The sequence below is a fragment of the Myodes glareolus genome, chromosome 26 (genome assembly GCF_982192425.1).
Source record: "Myodes glareolus chromosome 26, mMyoGla1.1, whole genome shotgun sequence".
Taxonomy (NCBI): domain Eukaryota; kingdom Metazoa; phylum Chordata; class Mammalia; order Rodentia; family Cricetidae; genus Myodes; species Myodes glareolus.
Window position 1 is genome coordinate 40494886 of NC_142051.1, and position 27901 is coordinate 40522786.

General features: G+C 44.5%; 1 protein-coding gene and 1 pseudogene across 1 annotated transcript; one reads left to right on the forward strand and one right to left on the reverse strand.

The window, feature by feature from the left end:
- Positions 1–1244: 1244 nt before the first annotated feature.
- Arl1 (ARF like GTPase 1) lies at positions 1245–9951 on the reverse strand. The gene is made up of 6 exons (XM_048418633.2): positions 9815–9951; positions 8017–8154; positions 5775–5856; positions 4411–4522; positions 2443–2621; positions 1245–1576 (listed from the first exon to the last, which is right to left on the reverse strand). Exons 1-6 carry the CDS (start codon positions 9816–9818, stop codon positions 1546–1548), a joined length of 546 nt encoding a protein of 181 aa, XP_048274590.1. The 5' UTR covers positions 9819–9951; the 3' UTR covers positions 1245–1545.
- A 195-nt stretch (positions 9952–10146) lies between these two features.
- Positions 10147–13053, forward strand: LOC125389924 (small ribosomal subunit protein eS12 pseudogene; annotated as a pseudogene).
- The last annotated feature ends 14848 nt before the right edge of the window (positions 13054–27901 follow it).

Consider the following 27901-nt stretch of genomic DNA (forward strand, 5'->3'; position numbering starts at 1 on the left):
AAAAACACTAAAAGCTTATGAATCCTAAGCCGGCCATGATAACATGAAGCCAGGCATGAGGAGCCCTGGAAGTTTGAGGCCAGCCTGGGCTAGCTCCCAAAAATAAAAATCTCTTAAGAGCAAAGTGTGTTCTTTACTTACCCTAACAAAATGACCATCTATGGGAGGGAAGGCTAGAGCCCACATCTGTACCAATGTCTAACTTTCAAATGCCCGTTGTTGGTATTTGAAGGAACCCCCGGTGTTAGTGACACCGCGGACCATGCCCACCGTCATACGTGCTAAAGGTGAGGTGACACACAGGCCATGCCCGCCTTCACATGTGCTAAGGGTGAGGTGGACTGTTAGACTGACGTAGTTCCTCAGGACAGTTTTAAGCCTTCAGTATGCCTAATTTTTAAAACTAGGAATATTTAATTTTCTTTAGAACCAGTAAGATATTTTAGCCAATTTTAATCTGAAAAGGGCATATAAGTGGAAAACAGTAAAGACACCGTGTTAATATTATTAAAATTACTTTTTATTTGCTTTCTTGTGAAATTTTTTACTATGTTGTAGATTCATCAAATACAGCTATTTGGGATCATTCTGACTGTATCAGTTATCATTTTACTGGCATAGACAAGAGTTTATATAAACATTACTTTGAATGTCCATAACTACTTTAGTATATTTTGTGTGTGTGGTTGGTTTATTATTTTTGTTTTGAGACATGGTCTCAAGCAGCCCAAGCTGGCCTCAGATTCACCACACATCCCAAACTGTCAGTCCTCCTGCCTCCGTCTCCTGAGTACTAGGATTACACGTGTGCCGCCAGATCAGTATCTGTGTTCCTAGATCAGTATTCCACATACAGTGTGGTTTCTGACACAAATGTCTGACTCTGAACCCACCTCACTACACAGGGTCTGTCAAAGCAACATAGCAGAACCTTGCGTTTCTCACAGGGTTACTGTACAATGTTCAGGTCAACATGTCAAGTTCTTTTGACAGCTATGAAGTGTTGTAAAATAATGTAAGTCAGTAAAGTGAGCCGACAAAAGAACACTCATGCCTATAATCAAGAACTCTTAAAAGGAATAGCTTAATATAAACTAGTCAGTTAGGCCAGTGAGATTATATTATACACACTATATTGCTAATCTACTTTGCTAAGACTAACCTTTGGAAAGCTTTAATTCATTTTAAGGGGAAATAAGTCTGAGCTAAATATTAGTGTTCATACAAACAAAATGCAACACTAATTTAAAGATAGGAGGCCCAAGAGTATACACCCTTTAATAGAATTGTATTTGTGTAAGAATTCCATACAAATAGAATATATACCTTAACACAAGAAAGCAAGGAAGAATATTTTACAGTACATAGACCATTTGGGTGATATAATCAAGCTAACCCTCTCGCCAAGTACTTGCTTTTTATATTTATTACAAATATTGGAGTCAGTTCTGTACATGCCAGCAATCACAGTCCCAAGAGTCATCGAAGCACATCTGGCCGATTCCAATGAGTGTATGACAGTGTTTGGTTTACAGATGAGTGGACTTACTGTCTGCTTTTCAATGTTTCAACTAACCTGCAGAGATAAAATGCAATAGTTTAACAAAACTAACTTCCAGGTTTAAAGCATGACCATTTACAATATGAATTACACAATGGAGGTGGATTTAGAGCACTTTACATCACCAAGTTTAACACAGATCAAAGAAAAGGGTCAGGTATCTACTGATTTTTCTTTTTCTTGAGACAGAATCTCAAGCCCCAGGATAACCTTGAACTCACCATAGACCCTAAATTACTGACCTCAGACCCTAAATTCCTGACCTTGTCTCTGCTTCCAAAGTACTGAGATTGTTGGCAGGCAGCATCAAATCTGAGTCTCAGGTATCTTATTTTCTGCTATTACTGCAGGGTTGTACATATGTACACTTCGGAGGTAAAAACTCATCGTTATTCTCAACAGCTGGAGTAGATGCACGTATTGATCAATTATGAGCTATGTAGCAAGCACGTGTCACTGGGCTGTGATAAGGGTGGTGAGTTCACCTGTGTGAGGACAGTGGGATCGCAGATACACTTGAGACTCTGCTGGGGGAGGAAGAGGACTGCAGAAGGGTCTCCCCACGCAGCCTCAGCCGATCTACCAACTGGCCTCAAACTTGGTGATTCTCCTGCATGTGCCTCCCAAGGGCTGGCAGTAATGGTATGGGCTACCACAATGCCTGTCAGGAGTCTGGTGGATAAGAAGTAAGCCTTATCCTAACTCCAGAAGGACTCAGGACAGAAAGGGGACACAGAGCGGAGAGCCAGCTTACCCAGTGTGGTAATGCACACTAAGGAGGCTGGAGCAGGAGTATCTCCTGGGCTACATACCAAGACAAAGAACACTATCGTACAGGGAGCTTCCCATGTGTGCACAGCCGGCTTCACACAGACGCTTACCACTCCATAGCCTCGTCAAGGCCAGTGCCTTTGGTTGCTGACGTTTTAAATATCTGCCATTTTCGATCCTTCAGGGCTGGCAACCCAAGTGCATTTGCCATTTCTGAGGGTGTCATAGCCTGCTCCATGTCCTGCTTGTTTGCAAACACCACTAAAATGGCCTTCCTCAGCTCTTCTTCCTAAATAAAATGGAAAAAGACTTCATTTTAATTAATAATGCACCCTTGAGTTGGAAAAAAAAATACCAAAAAATAAATTGTATTGAAGAAAGTATGTGTTTATGTAGCCATACTCTTGTAAACTAATAAAATTCACGGGGTCACACACACAAAAGACATGAACACAAAAGGGAGGCCAGGTGGGAAGAGGGGCTGGTGGGAAAGGGAGGAGAGGGGAGAGTACATATAAACCATAAAACCATACATATAAAGGGGGAGTACATATAAACCAAACACGGCATGTACGCGCAGGAAAATGTCAAAGACGCCCATTATTGTGTACAGTTACAGACAAAAGCATTCAAACACAGAAAGAACAGCAATCCTGTACTTGGAAGTCTGAGGCTAGCTGAGGACATGGAAAGCAAGTTCAGGTCCGCAAATGCTAAAAGCAAGACCCAGTCTCAGAATTAAAAAAAAAAAAAAACCTATTCAACCCTCACTGATCTCCTGTCTTAATTGTTGGTATTTAGCACATCTCAACTTTGGGAGCAATGAGTTACAATTATCTTCTCTAACTAACTGCCAACAGCCCAGAATACACATTTCTTAGTGCACAGATGTTTTAAAATGACCAAGAGTAAGACAACTTAAAAGGCAGAACTGGAGAGATGGCTCAGTGCTCCTCCCGAGTTCAGTTCTGAGCACCCACAACTGTAGCTCCCAACGGCCTGGACTCCAGCCCCGGGGTATCTGTCACCTCTTCTGGCCTCTGAGGGCACCCACACACATGCTCATGCAGACAAACCACAGACAAAAATAAACCTTTTAAGACATACTATTGGGGGGGGGGGTGAAAGACATACTATTGGGGCAGCAAGATGGCTCAGCAGGTAAAAGTTGCCTCATAAGCCTGGCAACCTGAGAAACATCTTGGGAAACCTACGTAAGGACAGATGAGAATCAGCTCTCCAAAGCTGGGCTCTGGCCTCCGTGTGCAGGTGTGCGCACACATGCGTGCACACACAGACACACAAGCTAGTAATTTTTTTTTTAAAGTTGTCTCAGCTTAAATAAAAAAAGCTCTGAACTTTCAGGGAAGCATGAAATCTACCTTATAGGAAGCTACAGGGCTGAATTTATTTCGTCCATTTCTCCAACTATTTCTGGAGTAGGAAGTAACATGCACTTTGTAAAAAGTAAAGAAAGTGGGGGAAGATGGACAGACGGACGGACAGACGGACAGAGGGATGGATGATAGAGGCAGGCGGACAGAATGGGGGAGAGGGATAGCTCTAGTTAAGTTCACTTGCTGCTGGGAACCCATGTCTGGTTTCCAGACTCACATGGTAGATTGCATCTGTAACCCCAGTCTCAGGCTCTTCAGGTACCAGGCCCACAGGTGTAGAGCCATACATGCAGCTGAACACTCACACACACACAATTTTTTTTTAAAATATATCTTTAAGAGGGTAGGAAGAATTAGTCCAGAGGTTAAGAGCACTAGTTGCCCCTGCAGAGGACCCCGGCTCGATTCTTAGCACCCACACATTGGTTCACAATTGGCTATACTTCCACTCCCAGGGGACTGGATAATCTCTTCTGGCCTCCACAGACACCAGGCATACACATGGAACTCACACATAATGCAAACAAAACATCCATACAAATAAATAAATAAAACTTAAAGAAAGAAAAGATAGGAAAACAATGGAGGAAAACTATCCCTGCATGGTCTTTATTACTGCACATGATAATTCCTCCACTCCTCATTTAAATGTGTAATGTTAATGCTGGAATGTTTGCTTACCTCCAACATGGCCACTAACTCTGACTTGGAAATGCCAATTCGGTCTCGGTCACAACTGTCAACTACATAGATGACTGCATCTGTGTTTGAGTAGTAACATCTCCAGTATGGCCTAAAGAAAATTCAAAAATGGAAAATGTTATCCCTTGCAAAAAAAAACCTCACATGTCCATCTACACGCTGGACTTGGGTCAATGATAGGGAGATGGTGATTACGTGCCAGCGGGCTCTACTCCTGCTCAGAACAATGCCCTAATGATCTCCTGTTCCTGACAGAAATGCATCTCATCACACTTGATGTGACTGAGTTAAAAGAAGAGTATTAAATCACAGGCCCAAAATTACACGTTCAGAGTAAATTTGAACTTCAGGATGAGAAAATACAAATACAATCTACAAAGAACACTATGCCAGTAGGAAACGGTACACAGACCTGATGAGTAAGTATAACTTATGAGTCTTAACCATGAATACCTTACAAAAAAAAAAGATGGGTTTGTTGTTTGTTTCCCCAAGACAGGGTTTCTCTGTGTAGCCTTGGCTGTCCTGAAACTTGATCTATAGACCAGGCTGACCTCAAACTCACAGAGATTCGCCTGCCTCTGCCTCCCAGTGCTGGAATTAAAGGTGTGCACCACCACTACCTGGATTTTTTAATGTGACTTTATGTCCTTCATCACTGAAGTAGAATTGGCTATAATTAGAAATAAGTGACTTAAATGAGTTACTGAACAGCAGAATATTTAGTGAATGTATTACCAATCAATCGATCAATCTCTCTCTCTCTCTCTCTCTCTCGTCTTTTCTGAGACAGTTTCACTATGTCACTATTCCCTGACTGAACTGGAACTCGCTCTTGTAGACCAAGCTGGCCTCCACCTTACAGAGGTGCGGGGATTAAAGGTGTGCACCCCACACCTTTATAACAGTATAAAGTCTTTATAACAGTAACCTTACTACTGATCTAAGCTGGTGCCCTAAGCCACTGACAGTCACAGACACTCGCAGTTGCTGAGTTGTGAGCACTGCATTCCAGGACGCACATGCATTTACATCACCTCTGCATGGCCTTGTACGGATGACAGCTCTCGGAGGGGGACAGAGAAAACTGAAACAAGGGGCCTGTTTCTGAGCCTTTCAGGCTTTCATGAGAGGATTCTACGTGATCATCTGAGAACCTGAGTTCCTTAGATTTTAATCACTGGATGCTCTAAGAACATTCGTAGTTTCCAATTCCCCCTCATTTTTAACAGTGTGACCCTATCTAATTTACAACAGAGACACACTGTGGTTTAGTGTTGTCGGCACGAGAAAGCAGCAGCAAATGTTAAATAGCAACAAATGACCTGATGTTCGTACTGTACCTGATACTTGTCTGTCCTCCTAAGTCCCAAACTTGGAATTTGAGGTTCTTGTATGTCACCGTCTCTACGTTAAATCCAATAGCTGAAAGAGAGATCAAACCGATAGTGCACGTAGACTAATACACTCCACCTTGACAGTCTCCAGCTTCACTAAGTTTGGCAACTGCTGGTAATTCTCAATCACATTATGGACTGGGTTATTCTAACATTTAAGACAATATGCTATGACACACACACGTGCCATAAATTAATAAGATCAGCACCACCTTCAGGTTACAAAGAATCTCCTGACTGCTCTGTGCACGTTACTCATGCAAACGCTGGCACACGTGCATGTGTGGGAGCCAGAGGACGAGGCCAACACTGTGCTCCGCAGTCACTGCCCATCGACTGGGCCGCAGGCACCTGCCAGCTGCCTCTTCACTGCTGGGATCAGAACTGCGCGCACCATATTCAGGTTGTTCTTACACAGGCTGTGGGGACTGAACTCAGGCCCTCAGCACTTTAGACAGGGAGCAATTCTAGTCCTACAAGTCGGTCTATCAAACTCCCATGAATACTGGCAGATAAGCGTTCAGAAAGTTGTTTGCTTATTTGTTTTCACTGTGTAGCCCTGGCTGTCCTGGAACTCGCTATGTAGACCAGGCTGGCCTCGAACTTACAGGAATCTGCCTGCCTCTGCCTCCCAGTGCTGGGAGTAAAGATGTGGGCCAGAAAGTTTCATTTGGAAAACTGAAATTCTGGAAGACAGTAAAAACTACAACTAACACAAAAGACTAGGCTCTAACATCCAGAAAGGACACAGCAGTGACTTTATGGGAGCCAAGTTCTCTGCAGGAGGCAACCTTACAGACCCTCTGCAGACACCTCCCATGTAACCAGGTCGCAGCTGGGTGGTCTATAGCTCATCCTTGTGTCTACCATCCTTCCTAGGTGTAGCTCTGGCACCGCACGGCTGAGACCTGATACTGCTTTCAAAGAAAGGAGTCTACACGAGGGAGAAAGTAACATGGAAAACACCTAGGGTGGGCACACACAAGTTTGCTCACATTTCCTAACCTTAAAGGTCAGAGTGAAAAATGACTGTTTCCTATTTAACGCTGTGTTGGCAAACGATGCATGTGGCAGGCAAGTATGCATATTACAACTGAAAAGTAAATCCACAGCAAATGAAGCGAACTAAAGAGCAAGCTCCGCTCTCCCTCACAACTAGACAAAGGCAGCTCCATGCTCGTCACCACACCAAGAGCACCATTTATGTGCAAAGGACGGGTGAAGGCAGCCCACAGTGGGTCCACCCGCTGTGCAGCACTGTGCAGCATTGCAGAGGTCACCAGAAGCTACCCAGATGCAGAGCAGAGAGTCTGAGAAATGAGAATCAGAGGAAATGAAAAGGGCAGAAAACGGCAAAAAGAAATAACAGATGCTACAGAATCCAAACATTCATCCGTAAAAGCAAAACAAAAAAAATTCCTGGAAGGTTCAGTGACAAAATGAGAATTTCCTGACAGTAATTCTAAACAGTTTAAAATCTTGAGCAAATTATATGAATTCTCCAATTTAAATGTATCGCTTTTACCTCTGTAGATTTAATTTAGCAAATCAAAGAGTATAACCATCCCCATACAGATGGGAGTATCTGCAAGTAATTTTCTAAGCCAGCAAGAATAATAAGGCCATAAACAGAGTTGAAGTTGGGGTGTTTCTTTGTTTTCTAGTAGCCTGGTCATTCCAACTCCCAGCCTCTACAATTCCCATCTTTAGAAGTGATCTACAGAATTACCTAGGAGAAACTACACTGTGATTCAAGCATTAAAATGCAGAAAAATGTACTTTGTATGCAACAACACCAATTTATCATCTATATCCTCCATTCCACACTAACAAAGAGCTCTGTACACTTCATTTATTTACCCCTCAGAGCCAGTAGATGTTCAGTATCTTCATGAAGCACAAAGAGACTTAGTGACTTAAGCCAAATGCAGCTCTAATCAGACATCTGTTTGCAGGCCTGGAGAGGGAACCTTAAAGTGCATCAAAGCTCCTTAGTGTTTTGTGTGTGTGTGTGTGTGTGTGTGTGTGTATGTGTGTTTTCATATATATATGAAAGTATTGCCAATATCATTTTCATATTAGAAACTTATAAACCCCTATCAATATATCGTAAGACTAAGTTATTCATAAAGTTGCATTAGATGGAAACCAGAAATGTTCTATAATGAATTATGAAACCAGTACTTACTGGGAATGGTAGTAACAACTTCTCCAACCTGTAATCTGTACAGAATTGTTGTTTTCCCAGCACCATCTAATCCCAAAATTAAAATCCTCATTTCCCTGGTTCCAAAGAGACTGGAAAAAATACTTGAGAAAAAGCCACCTACAAGACAATAAAAACAAAATATATTTAATGTCATCTTTTAACTTAGGTCCATAAAACATCTAACCTTGCCTTTTGAAAGCTATATGCCTAATCAAATAGCAAAATATCTTCCCAGATGCACAGGTAGATACTTTTGCTTCCAGTGAAATATATTATGTAACAGCAAATAAGCAATCAGAGACGTTCCCTGGTCCTGCGTACTGTCAGGCAGGCAGAAGACACACTAAACAATCAGACGTGCAGACACTGCCCTCAAGAGTCCAGTCCACTTCCCAGTCAATAGAGCAAGGACAAGATAACTCAGTGGTCTCCTCCTTTCCCCCTAAACACCAAACACCAGTCAGAGGAGCAGGGGCACAATGCTGAGAGAGCAGTCACAGGTCACAGAGTGGAGGCATTACCAGCACCTTCGGTGCGCTTTGGAGCCCAGGCTGGCCTGGAAATCATGTAGACCAGACTGACCTAGGACTCACCCGCTTGCCCGTTTCCTGTATGCATTAGAAACTCATTTTAGACAGACTACATCCAATACTTTATGAAATATTTCCAGGAAAAATTAAGCATCCAAGGCACAAATAAAAGTATCTATGGCAAAACTCTTTGCCTTCAAAAGTCACTAAAGAAAAAAAAATCACAATAATCAAATGAGGAAAGGGAAAAGTAGGGGGAATAGAGGAGATTATACTCCATATCAATATATACAGGTAATATGTGTATATATGCATATATGCATGTACATATGTGTGTATGTACATATGTGTACAAGGCCTTTTGACTAGTGGTCCAAATCTGTTATACCAGCTACTCAAGGCTAAAGCAAGAAGAGTACTGTTAGTCGGAAGGCAACTTTGACTACACGGTTGAGCTCAAGGGTAGACAACTTAGTGAGATTCTGTCTCAAAGTTTTATAAGGGCTGGGATTGTAGCTCAGCAGCAGGGCGTTGGCTAACAGGCTCAAGGCTGACTTCAAGCCAATAGTCCGCTTGTACGCGCACGCGCGCGCACACACACGGACACGGACACAGGGAAAGAAGGGAAGAAGACAGGAAGAACAGATGCCACCTTGCAAGCAGAACCTGGGGGAAGAATGGGTGTGACTTAACAAAGTTCTTTTAGACCTTTTTACACGTAGGAGAGAGGCGGAAAAACAACACCGCAGGGTTGCGGAGAACCGAGCAGACTGAGGATGCTCGGGATCACTCTGAAGAAAACCGGGGAAGGACTGAAGGACAGCAACTCCCTAGAGGCTCCGGCTGTCCTGGGGGGGCGTCACCGTAGGGTGCGCCGGGACAAGCACCGTGGTCCCCTCACCTGGGGAACTGTAAACCTGCGAGCCGCGATGAAAACCTCACGCACTTCCCACCTGGCCATCCACCTTCCCCAGCTCTCCCCACCGACAGGTACAGTGGGCGGGCAGCACCCGGCCTCGGGGTTTCTCCAAGGGACGCAGTCCCCACTGCCCACGCAGGAGCCATCGAAATTCCACAAGGGTCAGACAGCAGGGCGAGCCTGCGGCCAGGCACCGGCCAGCCGACACGGCCGGGGTAGGGGGACCGAGCCGAGGGTCTGGTCCCCACCAGGGCACGAGCCAAGGTGGCTCCGCTGCCCGTGGTCCACCCGGTCTCCCCCCGACGCCCACCCTCCCCACAGTGCTCACCCATGGTGAACGGCCGCCGCGCCCTCGCCGATCCTCAGAGTCAGGCCGGCAGTCGGCAGCGAGCGACTCCTAGTTGAGCCTGGACGCCGCCACCTCCGCTGCTCCGGGCCTCCGGTGCCCAAGCCGACTCCCTCCGAGCCAGGTCGGCCAGCAACTTCCACGTCGTCCACCCAGCTGGGGGCGGGAGCTGGAGCGCGAGGCTACTGCGACTGCGCGGCCGGGCACGACGGTCTGGGCGTCCGCGTCGGCGTTTTCGTCCTGCTGAGCGTAGCTGAAAGGGACTCCGCCACGGTCACCCCAACAAAAATGTTTAGGGACCGAAAGTGTCTCCTGATTCCACGTTTGTGAACAGTAAGGCCTTCTGAGGTATTAAAGTTGAATTTTCCCGGTTAAACTCTGACTCCAAGTCGTGGCGAATCGGCTAAGGCAAAATAAGAGTCAGCGGTTGATGAAGCGAGGGCACGGGATGCTGGCGCAGGTTGCGGCGTCGCAGTGGTTGTGGAGCCTGGAGCAGGCAACGGAGGCGGTCCACTTTTCCCCAGATGCTTTCCCGCAGAAGCAGCCAAGATTACGTAATAATAACGAGGACGCTCGCCCATGCTCGGTGCGAGCCGCCTACACTCCCTGGGAGCTACCCGCACGGGGCAGTCTCGTACCCGAGGTGTCCTAATTTTTTGTCCTCTAGGTGGCCATCTGACCGCCTTTTTTCCTCCACAGAACTGGGAATCCGTTGCCTCCTGCGACTTAGGTTGGAAGTTAGGTAGTTTTCGGTAGTTGCAGAGTAGTTTCGAAAGGGTTGAGCCCGCCCAGAGACTCGCGTGCGTCCCAGATCGGATCCGCCTGTGTCACCCACCGCCATGGCCAAGGCAGCAGCGATGGACGTCCACTCTGCTTTGAAGGAGGTGCTGAAGATCGCCCTGGGCCACGACGGCCTGGCACGAGGGATTCACGAAGCTGCCAAAGCCTTAGGCAAGCGCCAGGCCCACCTCTGTGTGCTGGCATCCAACTGTGATAAGCCCACGCACACCAAGTTGGTGGAATCCCTTTGTGCTGAGCACCAGATCAACCTGATTAAGGTTGATGACCACAAGAAACTCGGGGAATGGGTAGGCCTCTGCAAAATTGATCGGAAGGGGAAACCCCGGAAAGTAATAGGTTGCAGTTGTGTGGTGGTTAAGAACTATGGCAAAGAGTCTCAGGCTAAAGATGCCATCGAAGAGTACTTCAAATGCAAGGCATGAACGGCAATAAAATCGGCTTCTTTTCGTTTTAAGTTCCTAAAAACATAGAAAAGTAGCAGTATCTCAAACTCTTGCGTTTTCGTTGGGAATAATAGCACTTTTTAGGTTCTCTTCCAAATGTAAACTTTGCTACTATGTTCTTATTTATAATGGAAATTATAAATTATAAATTCATCTGTTTGGAAGTTTACAAACTGCTTAAGATTAGCTCTAGCATTATTAAGGTTTAATTGACAGTCTTATATGTATGTTTTACAGTGTGATGTTTTAATATGCGTGTGTATATACTATATATAGTAATAATTTCAGTATATGTGTGTGTGTATATATACACATATATACATATGTATGTGTGCACACACGTGCAGGTATCTCTTTGACATACTGATTTAATTTTCTTTGAATAACTACCCCAAGGTGGATACTACAGTAATTATTTTATTTTTGGTGAACCTCTATACATAATGACTATAATAGTTTACATTCCTACCATGAGTGTCTATTTTGTTTTTTACTTAAATTTACTACATAGATGTTGAATTAAGTCTTCCAAAACCCAGGGTTCACAGAAACATTCCTTGCAAGGAAAAGTTGTTCTAGAAAGTGAATTTCAACCTAGATACCTGTGAGGTCTGGAGAGTGAGCTACACCAGCCACAGGTGAATTTTTAAAGGATACAAGCAAAAGCAAGACATTAAGTAGCCAGTAGGAAACAGAAGCAACCAATAATAAAACCTCACTAATTCAGGTGCTCACAACATCCCACAGAAATAACTAAGGTAGCCCGGTGGGGTAACAAAGAAAAGGCAGCATCGAATCAGGAACTTAGACATCCAGCAGACTTCAAGAGTCCTCACTGAGTCAACCACCTGGAGTTCCCAGTCATCGTATCCCTTAGGTGGGGCTTCCATGTCAAAGAGCAAATTACAGCGGATGGAAACGCGAAGTCAGTGCTGGGTGGTGGTGCTCACCTTTAATCCCAGCACTAGGGAGGCAGAGGCAGGAGGATCTCTGTGAGTTCAAGGCCAGCCTGGTCTACAGAGTGGGTTCTGGGACAGCTAAGGCTGTTACACAGAGAAACCCTGTCTCAAAAAAGAAAAGAGAAAAGAAAAAGAAAAGAAACATGGAGTCATCCAACAGAAACCGCCTGGGGAAGCCCCAAAAGCCTTGCCAGATTTTACCACTGAGAATCCCAAGAGCACTGCTTCCATCCCACTGATGAGCTTCTCATGACTCAATCTCTGGCTTTCTGTTTTCACCCTAGGCATGTTTAGAACATGGGGTAAACACTAGTCGCTTCTGTTGGAAATGATTCACTTTCTGCCTTGAACTCCCAGAGATCTACCTTCCTCTGCCTTCCAAGGGCTGGGATTAAAAGTGTGTGCTCACCAAGATAGGCTAGATACTTATTTTCTCTTAATTGTGTCAAATACAAATACACTAGATATTGTAACTAGTTCTCACTTGGTAGCTATTTCATTGTATGTAAATTTACTATGCTAAAATTAAAACCTCCCTGTTTAATTAGACCAAAGGGGGAGTGCTGTGAAGTAACCCTATGTATTGCTCTCATTGGTTAATGATAAGGCTGACTTAGCCTATAGCCAGGCAGAATAAGACTAGGCAGGAAAGCCAGACGGAGATACAGAGAGGAAGAAGGGTGATGTAGGAGGAGAGATGCGAGCCAGCCATGGGGGGAAGCAAGATGCTAGAGGATAGGTAAAGCCAGGAGCCATGTGACAAAACTTAGATTAATAGAAATGGGTTAGTTTAAGTTGTAAGAGCTAGTTAGTAATAAGCCTGAGCTACTGAACAAATGAGCTTTATCACTAACCAACGGAAGCAATACATATTCACAGTATACAGCAGGATTCTCTCACAGCAAATTTTTATCCAAAGAAACCTAATTTGCTTGCTAACTTTGTTGTATTACACTTACCATCTTACATTCACTAAAATGTAAAATAAATTAATTTTTATTGTTATTGCAAAAGAGAACTAAGGTGTTTGGTTTTTGTTACTATTTGTTTGGGTTTTTTGTTTGGTTGATTGATTGGTTGAAACAGAATCTCATTCTGTAGCTCTGGTTAGCCTGTAACTCACTATGTAGACCACACTGGTCTCAGGTATGGGCCACCATGCCCAGCTATATGCCAAATCATAAAATGAGATTTGGGGACTAATGCAATGATCATGAGTATAATTCTTCAATGTCCTTTAATATTAGTGAATTTGTCACCTACAGTTAGTCATAAATGAACTATTAATGTGATCCTGGAGGTCAAACTACCAAAGAGCGGTCCTAGTCAGGAGCGGCCACTAGGTGGAGGCAGTGTTTTAAATTCATTGCCATCAGACTCCTGTCCATTGGTCAGTCTGTTAGAAGCAATGAGCAACTTACTATTCTATGTATGCACCGGAACAGAGTCTTGCTGTGTGCTCCATGCTGACACTGAACTTTTTTCCAAGTAGACTATTTACTCTTCTTTCTTTACCTTCTTTTTTTTTTTTTTCAGAGTGCCACTCTGTAGCCCAGGCTGGCCTTAAACTCATCCTGCTTCCTCAGCCTCCCGAATGCTGGGATTACAAGTGTGAGCCCCCACACCCAGCCAGTTTAATCTTTTTCAGTTGGTATAGTCCAATAATAATTTACTAATTATTTTCACATCTAATTTTCCCCCGTTTAAATCCACACTTCATTCTGAGGTAGAGAAAAGAATCAGCAGTTCCAGCATTTTGAAATTCTATGGTTCCTCAGAGAGAAAACAACTGAGTTCCTATTGCTTCTCTAAAGACCTTCATAGTGCTACTTCATTTGTATTTTAATAAAGCTTGCCCGAAGATCAAAGAGCAAAACAGCTGCCCTGGTCAGCCTTACAGACCAGGCAGTGGTAACACACACCTTTAATCCCGGTAGCCACGCTAGTTGCCATAGAAACCGAGCAGTAGTGGTGCATGTCTTTAATCCCAGCACTAGAGAGGATTATAAAACGGGAGGAAACAGCTCTCAGGCTCAGTCACTTTTTGAGATTCCTGGAGACAGGATCGCCATTTCAGACTGAGGTAGAGGTAAGAGCCAGTGGCTGGCTGCTTTACTTTTCTGGCCTTCAGGTTGAACCCCAGTCTGTCTTATCTGTATCTGTCTCTGAGTTTTTATTATCATACCACAGATCAATCTTGAGGTCCTAAGAGATTGATGGCGGGGGCCAGAGGCCAAGGTCTCCTGGGATAGGGGTGGGATGGGGTAGGAAGCAGGAGTGGATCTGCCCTGTGGCAGGCTTGTGTTCCTGAGCCTGGCCTCCCCCCAGAGAGAACTGGACGCCACTCTCCAGCAGCTGTCAGCAAGGGGAGGCAGGAACACTGGAGGTGGGAGTCAGAAGCGAGCGCCCTCACAGAGAGGGTACTGGGGATCACAGAATTTGCAACAGTACCCCACCCCTGGGGTCCAGTGTAGCAGGCCCTCTCCAAAGGGTGAAACAGGGTTTGCTCCTCGATTTCTCGCTGGCCTCACAAACAGTCCAGTACAGATCCCGCAAGCTCATCAGCACGTGAGATATCTTTTCCACGGTTCATCACACAGCTCTGATAGGGATGGTGGGAAACAGCACCTAGCGTATTGTGACTTTCTTCCCTCGGGGGCTGACTTCCTGTTCCTGCAGGAGACTGCGAAACCAGGCTGGTCTCAATAAAGGACCCGGAGGCCATCCTGGTTTCCTTTCTCTTAGTATCTGGGAAAGTTTCAGACTTCCAGCTCGATGTGCATTCTCGTTCCTGAGCTGCTTAGAACCAGCCTTGCCTCTGCTCTAAGGATGCGGCAGAGTCTGGGGTGTGGAGGGGAGAATTTCCCTTGCTCCCCTGGGCTTCTGATTCTTGAAAGCTTTGAAATTGTCTAAAGACTTGAAGTTCAGTCCATGTCTCGTTTAGGCCCTCCTCTATTCTTTTCCCGGACAATAACTCGGTCCAGGACAGCCCTGAACACGCAGCCATATTCCTGCTCCAGCTTCCCTGGTGCTCGGATTACACTGAGTTGAGCCCTTTGCTTACCCTACCATATACAATTTCTTCCTGAGGTCTTCACCATTCCTATAGGCCTCCATTGGCCTCTCTTTCCATTTTGCCAGATGGAGAAATCTCACTTTCTAATCCTTTCTGTCCTCAGTCGGGACATCCAACCATTCTCCCCTCTTATAATTTCTAGTTCTCAGAAGCAAAATGATTCAATACCCTGCCTGGAAATCTCCCAGCGTGAAAATTCGTTAGCTGTGTGACACAGATTTCATGTCACTTGCTTACAGGAAGGGTTTGTTTTTTTTTTTTTTCCCCTGCCCTTTTCACAGCGATCAGTTCACTTTCCCTAGCCTCTAGTAACACTGGCATTTGTTCCCAGCCTGGTGACCCTTCACTAATAGCCCGGTCTTCTCCACAGCTCCCACACACTGTGTTCAAAAGCCAACGTTGCGGTTTAGATTTCCATGTACCCATATCTGCTACTGATTTCTGTGTAGTTAGTACTGATGTATAACAAATTACCTTAGAAATTAGTAGTTATGCGTAATCCCAGAATTTCAGAGACAGAAACAGGTGTGTCGCTGTCTGTTCCAGACCAGCCCATTTTACATCGGGAGTTCCAGGCCAACCCAAGGCTACACAATGAGACCCTATCTACAAAACAAAAACTGAGGCTAGAGGCGTAGTGTAGGGTTAAAGTACTGACTAGTGTGCCTGAGGCCGCAGGTTCCACCCAGCACTACACCTTCATAGGTAAATTCAAGAGATTAAAGCAACAGTAAGGTATGACTTATTCAAATTATATGGATTAGTTGAGCAGTTCTTTCCCAAGCCTCGTGTGGAGTTGGAGGCGGGTATTCAACTGGTTTGGTGGCTGGATGAGTTGACCCCTTTACTCATATGGTCTCCCACTCCCCTAAAGGCTAACCTGGTCATGATATAGCTCCCGTGGTCCCATATACCCAACAGATGCTTGTGTATGCACCAAGAGGCACATGCAGGGATGCTTTAAACAGTGTGATTCACAGAACCAAAGACCAAACAGCCTAAATGTCTGTCCTTGCATTCTGTGTATTAACTTTAGCAAATGACTTTGGGGACCACACTATATGAGGAGAATTGAAGAGGATGAATTGTTCCTCAGGCCACAGTGTTTGCCCTACCTGTCCCTGTATGCCAACCTATCCCCATACAGGGTTAGCCTATCCTACACAGGGCCAGCCTATCCTCACACAGGGTTAGCCTATCCCCACACAGGACTAGCCAGTCAGCACAGAGTGATCTGAAAGGTGACCCCTAAACACACATGGCCATGTGAAGAGTTCAGCATGGCCCAAGAAACAACGCTGCAAAAGGAACCGTGAGAGGTTGGAGAGATGGCTAAGAGCGCTTGCGGAGGAGACAGGAGGACCACTGCGGCTTGCTGGCCAATCGTCACACTCTCCAGGTTCTCTGAGAGACTCTGTCTCAAGAAAATACGGTGAAAATAGCCGGGCAAGGGTGGCGCACACCAGGGCTCTACAGAGAAACCCTGTCGTGAAGGCACTAAAGCAAAACAACAACAGCAAAACACAAACAAAAAACAGATACAGGTCTTTAATCCCAGCACTCGAGAGGCAGGCGGATCTCGAAAGGTGAGTTTGAGGTTAGTCTGATTTACACACAGAGTGATCTACGGGACAGCCAGAGCTACACAGAAAAACCCTGTCTTGATAAGAAAACAAAACAAAACAAAACAAAAAACCAGGCAACTCAGGAGGTTGACAAGAAGGTTGCAAGTTCAAGGCCTACTTGTGTTACAGAGAGAGTTCCAAGTTCAAAGCTTAACTCAAAAAAGTTTTGTTCAAAAGAGGCCATCTAAAGCTTAGAGTAGAGTGGCTGCCTAGGTACACAGAGGGAGGAGCAGACGAGCATTTGGAGAGACGACTCAATCACTACAATGCAGGCTGCACACAGCACACCAGCACTCGCTTGAAAGCCAAGTTTGGCTGTGACCCCAGTACTGGGGCAGATCCCTGATGCTCATTGTCCGGACAGCCTAGCTGTACCCATGAGCTTAGTGAAAGACCCTGTCTCAAGAAAATAGAGAATGTTAGAGAAAGACACCAATGTTAACTTCTTATCTCCTCCATGCACACATGGACACATGTGAACTCACGCGCACGCTCACACACACACACACACACACACACACACAAGAATATACCATGCAGCCGCGCGGTGGTGGCGAACGCCTTTAATCCCAGCACTCGGGAGGCAGAGGTGGGCGGATCTTTGTGAGTTCGAGGCCAGCCTGGTCTACAAGAGCTAGCTCCAGGACAGGCACCAAAGCTACAGAGAAACCCTGTCTTGAAAAAAAACCAAAAAAAAAAAAAAAAGAATATACCATGCACAACAATGACAATAATAAATGGTTCATTAGTGAGGAAAAAAAGCTTAAGCTTCTTAACGTGGAATCCAAATCCTTCCACACGACACGGGATTCACTCTTTACAGGACTGTCTGATTTGCACTTTTAAAAAAGGTTTTCTGTTACCATAAGGGAAGCCATTCAACCTCACTGAATTGGAGAATCGGCCGATGGCGTCACTTCTCAGACATGAAATGAGCTAACATAGCCAAAGATGAGAGCCAAGCAGAACCACACACTGATTTTGTAATCGTAAAGATAGGGGATGCTCATGTTGCTGCCCCCCGCCCCCCCGCCAGGCCTCCCTTTGAGTAACTATGAAGTTCTATGCTCTGTGACCTGTCTACTGTTTTATACAGCTGGCCTTGTAATGGTCCGTGCTCCGCACTTTCTCTGTTGTCCCTCATTATATGAATCCTACCCATCTCTTTAAGCTTCTCCCCAACTCTTCACTCTTTCCGTGCTGTGCTACAGTGTTCAGCAATGGTGTTTGGAATTTGCACTCATTGTCTCTAACCATTAGCTGTAGCTGATTATTGGGTTCATGCAAATATCTAGTTACACGCTAGTCTTTAAAACTGTGCGTCCTCACTAGCATTAACTGTCAACTTGACACAGCCTAGAATCACCTGACAAGAGTCTCAATTGAGTGTGGTGGCGCACACCTTCAATCCCAGTACTCTGAAAGCCGAGGAAAGCAGATCTGGTGAGTTTGAGACTGTCCATGGCTACATAGACAAACTCTGTCTAAAAAACAAAGGAAGGGAGGGAAGGCGAGAGGGAGAGAAGGAAGGAAGGAAGGGAGAGTTCATAATTGTCTTTATCGGCTAGGTCTGTGAACATGTCTGTAAAGGATGATGGATTATCTTGATTGGTAACTGACAGAGGGCCCAGCACACTGTGGGCAGCACCATTACCAGACATAAGAAAGGCAGTTAACCAGGATCCCATGAGTGAGCCAGGAGTAGAATTCCTCCACGGTTCCTGTCAGTGTTCTTGCCTTGACTTCCTTCAGTGATGGGGTGTGGCCTGGGAGTGAAAGCTAAATAAACCTTTTTCTCCCTAAGTTTCTGTTCGAGTGGTTTGGTTTGGTTTCACCAACAGGAAGAAAACTAAAACCCTGTGGTACTAGGAATTGAAACCAGTGCCTCACACCTGCCTTTGTAAACAGAGCAATATCCCTAGCCCCAAAGTTGTGGGCTTTTTTTCTTTCTTCTTTCTTATGAAGCTTAACATCGTACCTCATATAAAGTAAGTACTTAGAAGAGTCGTCGTTGAGTATTTGAATGAAGGACTCATTACAGAACGAGGCCTCAGAAATAAATCGGATGTTTTAATGTGCGACATCGTCTTCTAGTGTGTGGAGGAAATAGCCAATATGGAATTTCCCTAATCTACTCAAAGGAAGCAGGGTAATGTAAACAGGCTGGGCTGCTCTCCAGCCAACAGCATCAGGATGATCTAAAGTGAGTTTATTTTGAGGTTCAGCCACCTCCCTTCAGCACTGGAGACAATGAAATTAGCTGCTGTGGCCCCGTCATTCAAAATCAAACACACAAAGCACATTGCTTGTGTGACTTTTTTGGGATCCCTTGAACAAAAACTAGTTCCATAGAGCATTTCTTGAAGTGATGGGTCCAATACCCAGTTGAAATGCTTGCCTTATACCAACTGCATGTCAAATAAAAGTGTGAACTCTCTGCCTGGAAAGCCAAGACTCTTATTATCTATGTAGAGAAGTTATTTCAAATTTTAAAATTAAAATAAGGAAGTGTTTTGAATGTTGCCTAACTCACTATTGTGGGAAAAAGTTAGAAGCCATTCCGACCGTGCCATTCTACTTTGCATTTCTATAGAATACTTGAATTTTTTTTCTTAACAAACATGCAGTGTTTGTCTCATAATCTTTAACCTAAATACTAATTTATAATTTTTGAAAAAGAATTATATTGTCAATGACCAAATTATTAATCAGGCAGAAGTTTTAGTAGCAAGGTATTGACATTTACTGTGGATGCTATAAAGTACTAACTCCATACATCTGAAAGCAATTTTTTTAAAGTATGTGTCTATTGTATTTGTATGTGTGTGCCTGAGTGCGTGTGTGTGCACCATGTGTGCACAGGTACCCTAGGACAAGAGAAAAGGTCAAACCCCTAGAGCTGGAGTCTCTGGAAGAGCAGTACATACTCATAACTCATAACCCCTAAGCCAACTCTCCTGGCCCTCTGAAAACATTTTAAATCATAGCGGATAATATTCCTATAAAATGTTGCAATTATCAGCTAAATGATAGGCCTAATAAAAGCAAAGTAATACTTGTATAGGACATACAGAACATGATGGGTCTTAGTTCTGGTGTATTTTACTCGCTTAAAGCTGTTCTTAGACTGAAGGACCCCCTTTAATCAAAGTATGCAATAAGTAAGTACAGTAAAAATAAAGTAAAAGCTCCCAGAGAATAAAATATCTTTATTCTCTCTCTCTCTCTCTCTCTCTCTCTCTCTCTCTCTCTCTCTCTCTCCCTCTGTGTGTGCATGTGTATGTATGTGTGTTTGTGTGTGCATGCATGTGTGCGTGTGTACATGTGTACAGACATGCACCTACTACAGCACACACATCACTATCAGAGGACAGCTTTGCAGAAATCAGTTCTCTCGCGCCACCTTGTTTGGAGGCGAAGTCTCTTGGTTCTGTCCCTGAGCTGCATACCCCAGGATGGCTGTCAGCTTCTGGCCATCTCTTCCCCTTTTCCTGGGTCCCATCTTGACACAGCCATGTCCGGAATACAGATGTGCATCTGGCTTTTCTCTTTTAAACCATGGTTCCAGGGTTCCATGGTCATCAGGCTTAGGCAGCAAGTGTCTTTACCCACTGGGCTATCTCCCTGACCCTTATTGTCTTTCATTTCTTTTAATCCTCTGCGGTCAGGAAATACTCATGGGAGTGGGGTATCTTTAGTTCTGAGTTTGCGATCGCTCTGCCATCCGCTAATCAAGTGGTTCTCAAAATGCAGCCACACGGCCCATAGACGTGGTCTGGACCAGGAGAATCGAAGCAGCCCTGGAATTTTTATGGAGTTGCAGTCGCCCGATGAACCCAAGATCACCTGGCCTGGTCTCTCTGTTTTGTAGGTGGTGGGGACTTTGTGGAGCCAAGGCCATCTAACTCACAAGGCACAAAACCAGATTTCCTATTTTTTTTTTTTTTGAGGCTGGTCCCTTCGATCTTACTGAGTCCGGAAAACTCAGACTTGTAAGAGCATCCAGAAGCACGAGTGGTGTGCTAAAGAGATGAGCAGAATTGTTGTTCCTTAGTGGGGCGCTGGGCTCTTTGCCTCAGAACTCTCAGTCCCGATGAACTGCCTTGGGGTTCAGCGGGGTCTCTCTCTGTTATTTGTCAAGGTGTAACCTACTTCTTTTTTCTTCTCTGTCTGTCTGTCTGTCTGTCTGTCTGTCTCTCTCTCTCTCTCTCTCTCTCTCTCTCTCTGAATGAAGGTCAGAGCCTAAGTGTGCCCTTTTCTCCTGCCCACACTTCCTCTAAAGTTCCTGGTCCTGACATTTGGTAGCTGCTGAGATTTACGGTTTGCCTGCCCTGTTTTGTGTTTCTTTTAAACCCTAACCCTAGAGAAAAACAAACCAGAACCACAAGTTTTTTTGACGTGGTGGGGTTCATGCCGGAAATCCCAGCACTGGGGAGATAGAGGGAGAAAGGCAGCTGGGGGTTATGTAGTGAATTTCAGGCCAGCCTCGTCTACAGAACGAGAGAGACCGGGAGAGGCTTGCTTCTCCATGCTCAAAAGGCCAGATTTGAAAAAACGAAAAGCCATGGTTGTGGTAGAACTGAGTGGGAAAGGCTTGCCGAGACCCTCCTGCCCCCAAGGCTTGGTTTTGATCTCCAAAAGATCAAATAACAAAATCAGATAAATATTGACCTTCTTTTCCAAATCCTTTTTTTTTTCTTTTTTTATTATTATTTTTTCTTTTTTTATTTTTCGAGACAGGGTTTACTCTGTAGCTTTGGAGCCTGTCCAGGAACTAGCTCTTATAGAACAGGTTGACCTCCAACTCACAGAGATCTGCCTGCCTCTGCCTCCCAAAGCCTGGGATTAAAGGTGTGTGCCACCACCGCCCGACTCTTTCAAATCCTTACTGTGCACGCCCTGCACGTACATCACGGGTGCCTTCTACTGGCGGTTAGCAAGTGTTTACCTTCCGTTGGCCCTGTGCTTGTTAATTCTACTACGTTACTTCACCTGATCTACATTTGAACCCTACAGGTAAACATCCTTGATTAAAGTCAACAAAATCAGCATTCAGATAAGTTAAACAATTTGCTCAAGGTGTGGAACTAGTAAGTGGCTGAGATAAAACTGGCCCAGGCTTTTCTCATCAGAACCAGGCCTCCTCTTGCCACACATAGAGGTACACCAGAAACCAGATGACTTGGAATAAAAACTTCCTTGTCGCTGGACGGGAGAACGGGAGGGACGTGATGGCACACACCTATCACCCTAGCATTTCAGAGGCGAAGACAGGAGGCTGGACTAGGAAGCAACACCAAAGCCATCTTGACTACTTTGTGAGGCTTCGATCAAAAACAAAATATAAAGACAAAAAAAAAAAAAAAAACCCACTCCTACTCCCTGGCTGCTGTGATTTGAAAAGCCCCTGCTTCTACACCCCTTCCTTCGCGATGAACTTCCTGCCTCACTACAGGGCCAGAAGGCTGGAACGATTGTGCCGTGGACCAAAACCTCTGAAACTAATGATACAAAGCAGATCTCTGCAGGATTCTTCTGGAGCTCTCTGACCCTCACACCCTCTGTCTTTGAACGGGATGCTGCAACCCAACCCTGGGAACCAAGCCTGCAGTTAGACAGGACCTGATACCAACTTTCAGGAAGGCAAACGGACACCCCCCACACACGCCAGCAAAAGATCACATCTCCTCCAACCGAGGCAGTAACTCTGGAGCAAGTTGACAGCGGTTTAGAAAGTCCAATATGCAAAGAAGATTACACAGTAGAAGAAGCCTGAGACTTGCCCCGTGATCACCCCTTTCCCAGCAGCTGTATTGTGTCACCCTCACTGCCTGGCACGTGTCCCATATTTAGGACACGTTCAAATGGTGAGGACTCCTCTCAACAAAGCCAGAGGCCTCCGCAAGTAGCAGATTTGGCAGTGAAAGGCAGTTCTATGACCGATGCCCTTCTGAAACGGAAGGCGTTCTGGATCCAGCCAATTTTGGTTCCTTTCTTATTATGCTTTAACTAGATAAAAATTTAAAAAAAAAATAAAGTAGTTATTATGTGTAAGATATTTGGACCGACAAATAATACCATGAAGTATTACACATATATATTAGATGGATTTAGGGTTCACGTAAGAAACCCCACTCTAGCCAGGTATGGTGGTGCACACCTTAGTCCTAGCACTCAGCAATGCAGAGACAGGTGAATTTCTATGAGACCAACCTCCCCGCCACCCAGTCTATGCAGTGAATTCTAGGACAGCCAGGGTTACATAGAGAGACCTTGCCTCAGATTAAAAGAAAAAAAGAGGGTAGGAGGGACGGACAGAGAGAGAGAGAGAGAGAGAGAGAGAGGAAGGGAGGGAGGGAGGGAGAAGAAACCCCAATCTATAATATTAAAACAATGGGAGTTTTTCTGCTCTGATGAAAGTCAACACCTCCAGACCTACAGCTGGAAAACCAAATGTCTCCTGTTCCTTAAATCACAGTGATAATTTCATAACAATGAAACTTAATTACATGGGTTTGTTGTTTCCCCAGATAGAACACTTCCCTAGGGACCTGCTCTATGACACTGATCTCTAATGGCTGTTCCTGCGCCCTTCTCCTGCCCCTCCCACCACTATCACTATGTTTTACATTAAATACAGAGGACTTGGAGCTCTAGAGCCCTGTTGATAACAAGCCCTTTTGGTTTTTCATGTACAAAAGTATTCCCCAAACTATGTCATTAGTAAGATTAAGTCAGGAATCGAAAACTAATGGTCTGCCTTCATTCTTGTAGCAAAGCACAGAAGTTGTAGTGGGGCTGCAGTTTGTCTTTGTGCGCTTTTTTTTTTTTTTTGAGACAAAGTCTCAAGGTCTCACGATACAGCTCTGGCCGTCCTGGAAGTCACCATATAGACCAGGCTGGCCTCGAACTCACAGAGATCCGCTTGTCTCTGCCTCCCGAGTGCTGGGATTAAAGGTGGGCACCACTAGGGGCCTGACTGCATTCTGGTTTCTTCAGTTTAGTTTTCCGGGACTGCTTCTGGAGGTACACTTTTCCCGAAAGTCAGCCTGGCACGTTTAGGGAGTCTGGTATTCATAGGATTCTGATTCCTTTAGGGGGATAGATGAAATCCACAACTTCTATACACACAGATAGATGAAATCCACAACTTCCATACACACAGATAGATGAAATCTACAACTTCCATACACACAGAAAGCGAATGTTTGAAATACTTGTTATGAGATTTTTTTAAATAGATCTCATGTTTACTCACATTTACCGTATTTCGTGCCAGAGAGTATAAAACAATTTCCTTCAAAGGACTAGAATTATTTCATTACGACTTTTACAGCCAGATCACCATTTTATTTGCTTGCTTGGGTAGTCTGCTTTAAGTTCCTGTATGTGAGTTCCTGTGTGCATGCTTGTGTGAGAAAGTGGATGAGTATGCGTGTGTGCTCACACGTATGGAGGGCAGGGGTCAACCTCACGTCATTTCTCAGGAACTGTCCAGGTAGTTTTTTGAAACTAAGTCTCTCACTGGAACCTGGAGCTTATCATATAGGCTAAGCTGGTTGTCACATTGGCTGCAGGCTCCGTGTGGCTCTACTTGCCTAGCTTTGGGATTGCAAGCATGTACCACCCTGACTAGTTTTTCATGGAGGTGGTGGGGCTCACACTTTGGTCCTCATGCTTACATAGTAAGCACTTTCTCCCCAGACCCTAGTTGTCTGTTTTGTTACTGGTTTGTGTTTGTTGTCTACGCAGCCCTGACTGTCCTGAAACCACTAGGTAGACTAGGCTGGCCTTGAACTCATGGAGATTCATTTGCCTCTGCTTCCCAAGGGCTGGGATTAGAGATGAGTACCACTATGCCTGGCAATTTTTTTTAAGATAAGATTTCTTTCATGTAGCCCAGGCTGGCCTCAAACTCCCTCTGTAGTCAAAGTTGGCCTTGAACTCATCTTCCTGCCTCCACGTCTCAAATTCTAGAATTACAGGCATGCAATCATCATACTTGGTCTAATTTGCTGTTCCATATCTATTCATTGTTTAAAATGACATTTATTTTGGGTACACAGGCATGTGTGTCCCTCTACAGCACACATGACACCCATGACCCTCAGGCCATCAGCCTTGGTGGCCTATGTTTTCTATGCTAAATCATCTCATGGTCTCCTTCATTTCAAGTGGGTTTTGGTTTGGTTTGGGGATTTTGGGGTTTTTTTTGCTGTTGTTGTTTTGTTTTGTTTTGGGGACAGGGTCTCTCTAGGGCTCACTATGGAAACCAGGCTATCCTGAAGCCTCCTAAGTGTTGGGATGACAGGGGTATAGGGCACAGTGGTTCTACACATCCTAAAGAAACACCCAGTCAGGGTGCTTCAGGCCAGAGAAGAAAGGGTGCAGCTGTTTCTCTTTTTGGCGGAGTCTAGAAGTCTTCGCTACTAGTTTCATAACATCTGACACCCTCGATAGGTGTCAAAGAGGACAAGAACTAAATGAACACAAGTTCCAATTCATGTGACTTTCCCACGTTGATGCCAGCGAAAAGGCCAACGCATGAGTAGAAATATAACTTCGGAAAGAAGAAAAGACATGACTAAGCAAAACGGGCACTGCCAAGCTAGTTCTTCTTTTCGTACAGGACTTGAAACTTGCTAACTTCACAGGAGTGTGTTTCTCATGCCCAGAGAGTCATTTTCACATCCCACATTTGCCAGCTCAGTGTTTCCTTCCTTGTTACTTAAAAGGTTTCTAGGTCTTCTGAAAGGAGAGAAGTCGATGAAGATAGACACAGATTGCTTACACAGTTCTCAAAGGATGAGGACAGGAATTGATTTGATTTGCTCTGCAGAGGGCAAGGAACTTTGGTGTTTATTTAATTTTGTTACTCATAGGGGAAAGTGTTACACCTGTATTAAAAATAAATATGATTTTAATATTTGCTCAAGTGGAGGAATTCTTTTAAGAATAGATTTATTTGTCTTTATTTTATGTGTGTGTTTGCTCGCATGCATATGTATGAGCGCGTGTCTGTCCCCCACTCACCCACTGAGAAGGCAAAAGAAGACACTGGATTGCCTAGAATTGGATCTATAGGTTATTATGAGCCACCATGTGAGTTCTGGGAACCAAACCTGGGTCCTCTGCCAGAGCAATTCTTTTAACCATCTTTCCAGCTCCAAGTGGAAGAATCCTCTATCTCATGTTGTCCTTGAATTATCTCAAACTGCGTGTCTTCGTACTGTTTGTAAGTAGTTCTAAGATGAAAAGAAGTCAGCTCTCCATGGTAACACACATCCTTCGCATTACAGAAAACTTGGGGGCCTGGTTGTTCTCAATTTTTTCTTCTTTTTTGTTTTGCTTTTCCTGACAGGGTTTCTCTGTGTAGCCCTAGCTATTCTGGAACTTGCTCTGTAGACCAGACCGGCCTGTAGACTCAGACATCCACCCACCTCTGCCTTCCAAGTGCTGGAATTAAAGGGGTGTGCCACCACTGTCTGTCTTTCTTGATATTTTCAACCAGTGGAATTTGTTTCTCTATTAGACTCCTCTGAGGAATGTCAGCATATAAACCACATGAAAGTACTCTGGTGGGCAGGGCCCACTAGTGTTCTGGGTACTCCATAGACTGGCTTGAAGTGCTGACCTGTCTCTACCTATGAAAACTGTGAAAGGCAGTGCTTCAGGAAGGCTAACTGGTCGACCTTAAAGCCTACAGCAAGCACAAAGATGTTAACTAAGAGTTAGCCTCTGATTCATAGAAACCATAGTTTTGGATTCACTACTGTATCACCAGAATCAAGCCCAGGATCTGGGGTTTGACAAGAACTTACTGAAGGAAAACATGAAGCTGACTCATCACCAAGAGCATCTATTTTTAAAGTGCTATAATGAAAAACTGTTTTATACATCTTTAATAAAATCTCATATCAGGGATGTCTTTAATCCCAGCACTTGCGAGACAAAGGCAGATGGATTTCTGTGATCCAGCTTCATCTACAGAGTCAGGCTACACAAGGAAATCCTGTCTTGAAAAACTGGGGTGCGGGGGGTTTTGTTTCTTTAAAAAAATTTAAATATTAGCCAGGCGGTGGTGGTGCACACCTTTAATCCCAGCATTCAGGAAGCAGAGGCAGGTGAATATCTGTGAGTTTGAGGCCAGCCTGGTCTACAAGAGCTAGTTCCAGAACAGGCTCCAAAGCTACAGAGAAGCCCTGTCTTGAAAGAAATGAAAAAAAAAAAAGAAAAAAAGAAATATTTATTTTGTTTGCTGTAGTGATATTTCATTTATATTTTAACAAATAAAGCTTGCCTGAAGATTAGAGAGTAAAACATCCCCACTGGTCAGTCTTACAGACCAGGCAGTAGTAATATACACATTTAATCCTAGTGGCCACACTAGTTTGCCATAGAAACTGGGCAGTAGTGGCGCACGACTTTAAATCCAGCTCTGTAGAGGAATATAAAACAGAAAGAAGCTGCTCTCAGACACAATCTTTTTCTCAAGATTCCCGGAGGCAGGAACGCCATTTTAGACTGAGGTAGAGATAAAAGCCAGTTGCTGGCTGTTTTGCTTTTCTGACCTTCATGTGGAACCCCAGTATTTGTCTCTGAGTTTTTGTAGTCAGTGGCTGCTCATTTGTTTCCCTGCCACCCAAACTTTCAAAACAATCACACAGAACCTATATTAATTAAGTCACTGCTTGGCCTGTTAGCTCTAGCTTCTTACTGGCTAGCTCTTATATCTTAAATTAACCCCTTTCTTTCTTTCTTTCTTTCTTTCTTTCTTTCTTTCTTTCTTTCTTTCTTTCTTTCTTTTTTAAAAACAGAGTTTCTCTGTAGTTTTGGAGCCTGTCCTGAAACTAGCTCTTATAGACCAGGCTGGTCTTGAACTCACAGAGATCCATCTGCCTCTGCCTCCCAAGTGCTGGGATTAAAGGTGTGCACCACCACTGCCCAGCAAATTAACCCATTTCTATTATTTTATATTTTACCATGGGGCTCGTGGTTTGCTGGCAATGTTCCAGTGCATCTTTTTCCTGCAGTGACTACATGGCGTCTCTCATCTCCACCTACTCTCTCCACCTCTATCTGCTTGGAATTCCTACCCTATTCTACTAAGCCACTGGCTGAAACAGCTTTATTCATTAACCAATAAAAGCAACACATAGACAGAA

Bases quoted from the DNA above. Each gene is read 5' to 3' on its own strand.
- Arl1 (XM_048418633.2), bottom strand. The intron at 5,857-8,016 runs GTAAGTACTGGT...TCTCTCTTTCAG, and splicing joins AGTTGTTACTACCATTCCCA to CTATTGGATTTAACGTAGAG. The intron at 2,622-4,410 runs GTAAGCAAACAT...CATTTTATTTAG, and splicing joins AGTTAGTGGCCATGTTGGAG to GAAGAAGAGCTGAGGAAGGC.